Source organism: Eriocheir sinensis, chromosome 3, assembly GCF_024679095.1.
Source record: "Eriocheir sinensis breed Jianghai 21 chromosome 3, ASM2467909v1, whole genome shotgun sequence".
In the NCBI taxonomy this organism is placed as follows: Eukaryota; Metazoa; Arthropoda; class Malacostraca; order Decapoda; family Varunidae; genus Eriocheir; species Eriocheir sinensis.
Window position 1 is genome coordinate 3,420,960 of NC_066511.1, and position 6,000 is coordinate 3,426,959.

At 39.8% G+C, this 6,000-nt stretch overlaps 1 protein-coding gene across 1 annotated transcript in view; it reads right to left on the minus strand.

The window, feature by feature from the left end:
• LOC127003749 (major facilitator superfamily domain-containing protein 6-like) overlaps positions 1–5,776 on the minus strand; it is a 93,797-nt gene extending 88,021 nt beyond the window's left edge. The window contains exon 1 of the mRNA XM_050870754.1: positions 5,201–5,776. Within this exon, the coding sequence (XP_050726711.1) occupies positions 5,201–5,350 (150 nt within the window). The 5' untranslated portion in view covers positions 5,351–5,776. The remainder of the gene's footprint in view (positions 1–5,200) is intronic.
• Positions 5,777–6,000: the final 224 nt, after the last annotated feature.

A 6,000-nucleotide genomic window follows, 5' to 3' on the forward strand; every position in this document is an offset into this window, starting at 1 on the left:
GTAATGGATTTCAGCCGGTTCGTACCGGTTCGCAGGAACCTGTTCTTGGAATTTCTTTAATCCCGAGAACCGGTTGTTACTGTTAGCTTAAATCAGGGGTTCTCAATTTTTCCCCCATGAACACCTTTTACTTATAACTTATTTTGGTAAACCCCTCATAGATCTGTTACTGGCTTTTAATAGTCAAAAAACACGACTAAAACCAGATTTGATATCAGGTGGAGCCGAACACGGGTTCAAGACGAATGTGGCATCACCGATTCGAACGAGAGCGCGTTACAAAGGCTACACCGACAGCAACCCCTGCCAGCTGGTTTTGTTTACTTGAATTACTTCCCCCTCACGGCAACCAGCTGTCATCTGCCTCACCTGTGTCTTCCTGAAGAAGACAGGCCAGCTGTCACGCCTGTGATAACCTCACAGGACTTCCCCAGGGCTCATAATGATCTTCAGATCTTCGCGGCCCTGACAACAGTAACAACAACATTTCTGCAGACACCACTGTAGCTAGTAGGAATTTTTTTTTTTTGAGGCTCTAGCTATTATTTTCTGTAGTCACACATCATGACATAAGGATGGTGATCTTAAATATGTCAAGATCACTTTGATAACCGTTTCAATCTATAAATATGCCATATATAGGCATAGGGCCGAGACACAAAATAAGCCCAATAGACTTTTGATGCATTCTGATCAACCGTATAGTTATTGACAACATTGTCGTGCTGATGGATGAGGTCAAATAGAACAAAAAGTGGAAGGGGCAAGGCTGACATGACGAAAACAAAATATTTATTGAAAGTAGAATGTGCATGGATTCAACCATATATGATAATAAAAGTGTTAAAAGATTTTTGAAGCACAGAAAATAAAGATTTTATAATTGCAAACAGTTGTTACAAAAATATTAGCACAACATTATCACAACTGGTAATAGTCTAATGGATAACATTTGCAACTATCCAATCATTTTAATAGTCATTAAGCATATACTGTCTGCTCAGTATTAATTATGCTTTAACCATTATATTTTTTTTAAGTTGGGAAAATAACTAAAATCAATAATTTCACTTGCTAGACTGTAGCATGTGGCAACCCAAAGATCAATCTTTGCACTTACATCGGGCCAACCAGCATGGTTTGCTTCTAGAGACTGTGATAGTGAGAGAACCTGTTGTTAGCGAGTCCTGGAGTGAGAGAACCTGTTCTTAAAAAATTTGAATCCCGCCACTGGATATATATATATATATATATATATATATATATATATATATATATATATATATATATATATATATATATATATATATATATATATATATATATATATATGCATGTTGACAAATGGCGACGTGTAAGGCCCTCTTTACACTGTGCCGACTCTGGGCAACTACAACCCAGCGGCTTTTGGATATGATAAGTCGGCTCCCACGCTCCAGGAATAGGGGAGGTTTTTTGTTGCTGTTGTGGTTGTCTTCGTGTTGTATGCTAGTATGATTGCCGACGGTCGTCGCCTGTTCGGGACATTCGCCCAATAAATTGTTAGCAAGTCGACGACATGCTTCTATCCAGAATTTTAAAAGGATATTTAGACTGTAGACATCTGCCCAGCACTCCCCTTTTCTTGGGTCCTGGGGTATATATAATGGACTGCGACTTTCCGTTGTGTCATTCAACTCAAGAGAGAGGCAGCAGAAATGGGTGCCTGCATTGGTGAGTCTCAGATTTGTGTCAGTGAAACATAACCATGCCCAGAAGTTTTGTTGTGCTTGCGCTTGCAAAATAAAAATGAAATATGAAGCTCCTGATGGAGGCAGTGAAAGTAGTCAAGGCCCATAGGAGAGTAAGCAAGAAGAAGAAAAGGCTGCAGCGACGCATGTGGGCTCGCCCCTGCCTGCTTCACTGGACACAGTGTGTCATTTTTGATAAGTAATTGCTGAAATGGAGCAAGAGGACTCCACATCTAGCGAGAAAAATTAGTTGGCCGACAGTCTGCCTAGTGGTTGACGGACGGTCGTTGTCTAAAAATATTGTCTTGGGACATGCTGCTAGCCAACATCCCGACAACGTTTAGCTAATATATGTGAGCCGACAGTCGTCAAGAACGTCCTTCATTAGACGAAGACTGTCGTCACGACAGTCCCTTATTATTCTTGAGTGTCGGCACCGACGATTATACCGACAGGACACGGTCAATATTTAAAAAGTGAACCCGACAGTCTTTGCGACTGTCTCAGGACAAGCTAAGACTGTTGCGGACAGCCTTAACGACTGTCCCCGACCTCCCTCAGACATCAACCGGAAGTGACCGTTGGTTCAGACACTTGTGGAAGTTTAGCATGGATTTTTTTTTTCGCGCTCCCCCTTGCGACCCTATATGCTTCCCTCCCGACGTCCGCTCAGCATCCGGAGATCATTTCTAGTCCTCTTTCAGGTCATGCGCGACCCGTTCACATCAGCACCCTAGACCTCGTGTACCCAAGAGTCGTGGGTCGTCGTAGCACAAAGTCGGCACAGTGTGAAGGGGGCCTAAAGCCGCGTTCACGCTGTTTGATGTGAAAGGGTCGGGCATGTCCTCAAAGAGGTCTAGAAACGGTCGCCGGATGCTGAGAGGAGGGGAGCGTGAGGTCGTAAGGGTTAAGCTGGCGTCACACAGGACAAATTTCTGCCAACATATTTCTCGTTTTTGTTGGTGATAACCGCCAACCAACAATGGTGTGCATCACACTGTGACCCTGAACACTGTTGTGTTGACGACGCGCTACAACAACAACAAACACTACGCCAGCATCATCTCCAGCCACTTTACCATGAATCGGAAGGACATTGAGGATTTAGAAGATTGTGCTGCTGCATTGCACATAATGAAGCATGTGCTACGACTGCAGAAACGCCAGAAGAGGCATTAGGGGCGTCCATGGCTAGTTTGTTAAACTTTGTTTATACCTCGCGCCAGGCACAGACTCCACCCCGGGCGGGGGCCGGGCTGGGGTTGCCAGATTCTTTTGACGATAAGTAGCTTACTCACACATCAAAAAGTAGCGGATTTCAACATGAAGTAGCCCAATACATTTCAGAATTACTCGAAATTTAAGTTGCAAGTAGTGGATTAAAAAGTTAAGTAGCGTGTAGCCTTCATAAGTCGCCCAATCCGCTACTTTTCGCCCAATCTTGCAACCCCATGGTCCCAGGGCCGGGCGGCGGTGACCCACCATACAGTCAGTTGAGTGTTATAAATAACTTTACACAGTGGACAAATAAATCACAAACGCATACTTGCACATGTACGTCGGTTTTTGGAGTTTTACCGTTGACAATTTGAGTAAATATGTACGATGATTGATTTTCAATTTACATTTACAGCTTATAGCACGAATGTCAACGGTCTAAACCAACGATTATTTCAGGTTAAGGTCTAATGGAGGTTGGGGAGCGCGCGCACACACACACACACACACACACACACACACACACACACACACACACACACGTATTCTATTTTTATAATAAATATAAGTTCCAGATACAACTTGCTCGCGATATTATTTTTATTCAGTTGTTATTATTATTATTATTATTATTATTATTATTATTACTATTATTATTATAATTATTATTATTATTATTATTATTAATATTATTATTATTATTATTATCATTATTATCATTATTATTAATATTATTGTTATTATTAATATTATATATTTATTGTATTTTTTTTACTATTATTATTATTATTATTATTATTATTATTATTATTATTATTATTATTATTATTATTATTATTATTACGTATCATTATCTTTTTTATTGTATTCTTATTCTTATTCATCTTCTTCTTCTTCTTCTTCTTCTTCTTCTTCTTATTATTATTATTATTATTATTATTATTATTATTATTATTATTATTATTATTATTATTATCATTATTCTTATACTTTTTTATTGTATTCTTATTATTAATATAACTTCGGTTACAACTCACGACAATATTATTATTATTATTATTATTATTATTATTATTATTATTATTATTATTATTATTATTATTAATATGATAATACACTAACAAGTCATTCTCTCTCTCTCTCTCTCTCTCTCTCTCTCTCTCTCTCTCTCTCTCTCTCTCTCTCTCTCTCTCACACACACACACACACACACACACACACACACACACACACACACACACACACACACACACACACACACACACACACACACACACACGACTTCGTGATTGAGAAATTAACTCGCCTGTAATTATTTTTTTTTTTTACAACAAAGAAGACAGCTCAAGGGCACAAAAAAAAGCAAACAAAAAAAAAAAAAAAAACGCTACTCGCTGCTCACAAAAAGAAACCAAAGAGGTTAAAAATAGGACTCAAGATTGGACGTTACGTAGAGCTTGAACTTTGATCATGCCATCATTTCCGAATGGGGCAGGAGGTGGTGATTTTCTTCAATGACTCAAAAAATCAATTCTATTAGGTGTTAACTCGACATAACCCACTAAACACTTACCCCTTATTCTTCAGCAACACTCAGCTGGCACCTTCTTCTACACAAAACATTCTCGGTCTATTATTATCTCAAAATCTTTACTGGAAACTTCACATCCCTTCTCTTGCTAACTTAGCTATTTCGAGGTTAGGCTTTCTGTATCATCTTCACCAGTTTTTTTCCCCTTTCTCGGCTATCTCTACACCTTTGCAATGCCATGTCCAGCGGTGCATCTATGGTCTCTGCTATTAAAAACCTTTAATTCTCATCCTACTGGATCTTGAAAAAGAAAGTTTGAAATTTGTTACATCTGGCTGGGTAAAAAGAAGAAGAATGGCAGTGTCATTTCCTTGAGCCTATTTAGACTTTCAAGGGAAATAAAGAAAGAGACACCTCAAGCAAATATGATCCCGTTTTTCGCATCGTTCCCCGTCTCATTTTACCTTCCCTTCACTGTACTTCCTTTTTCCATAAAAGTGGACTATTTCATGGAAGGAGAGGAGGTATCAAGTTATCCACCTAATTAAGTATGATCAATGTTTACTTTATATGGAGTGTCGTGATGCGTTTTTTTTTTTACTTTATTGACCTTAATGTATTTCCTGAATCGTAAAGAAAATTAAAAAAGAGGTACGTAACGGATTTTTACAGGCATATTTATTTTTTCCCTTAATTTACAAACCAAAAACCATTATCCTACCTTGAAATTGCCGATTCTGTCCGCCACTAAACCTGTGAGCAGCGGCCCGATGATGGTGATGAATGGCGTGAAGGCGTATACAATGCCCAGTTCTTTCTCTGTGATGCCCAACGACCTCGCCTGCAGCGTCAGGAACGGAAACATTGCCATTGATCCTGGAAGTAGAGGTGGACATATATTAATTCCGGAGCTGCAATGCTTCCCTTACTATCTCTTATAGCAATTTTCATGCTAAGTGTTCCTCTAAACTAACTTTGGTTTGATTCATTATAGAATTACAGGCCGCTACGCCCATTCCATTTTAGCAATCTTAAGTGCCCAAGTGGCAACCAGTAACCGCCCTGGAGAAACCGTGGTTTGATTCAGCTTTTCCTCAGTAAGCGCTCTCTCCGGAGTAATGTTCTAGTTCTATACAAATATCTGGAATAATACGAGACCTACCAATGTATTCTTACTAGGGGTGGCGGTGGCCAGACATGTGGATGTGGATGTGGATGTGATGGTCTAGAGCACCCAGGTTCGAGTTCCACCGCAAGACGCTCGCAATTTTTGACCATCGCCAATTGGCAGAAGATTTCCTACATGTTGCTCAGATCTCTCTCTCTCTCTCTCTCTCTCTCTCTCTCTCTCTCTCTCTCTCTCTCTCTCTCTCTCTCTCTCTCTCTCTCTCTCTCTCTCTCTCAACTGAGCGACCTCATCACCTGCCCTGCCCCGTCATTGTCTTGTTTTATTGTTGTTGTTTTTTTCCAGATCCAGGGACAATGGCGCTGAAAAAATGTACATCGTGTTCCGGTAACTTT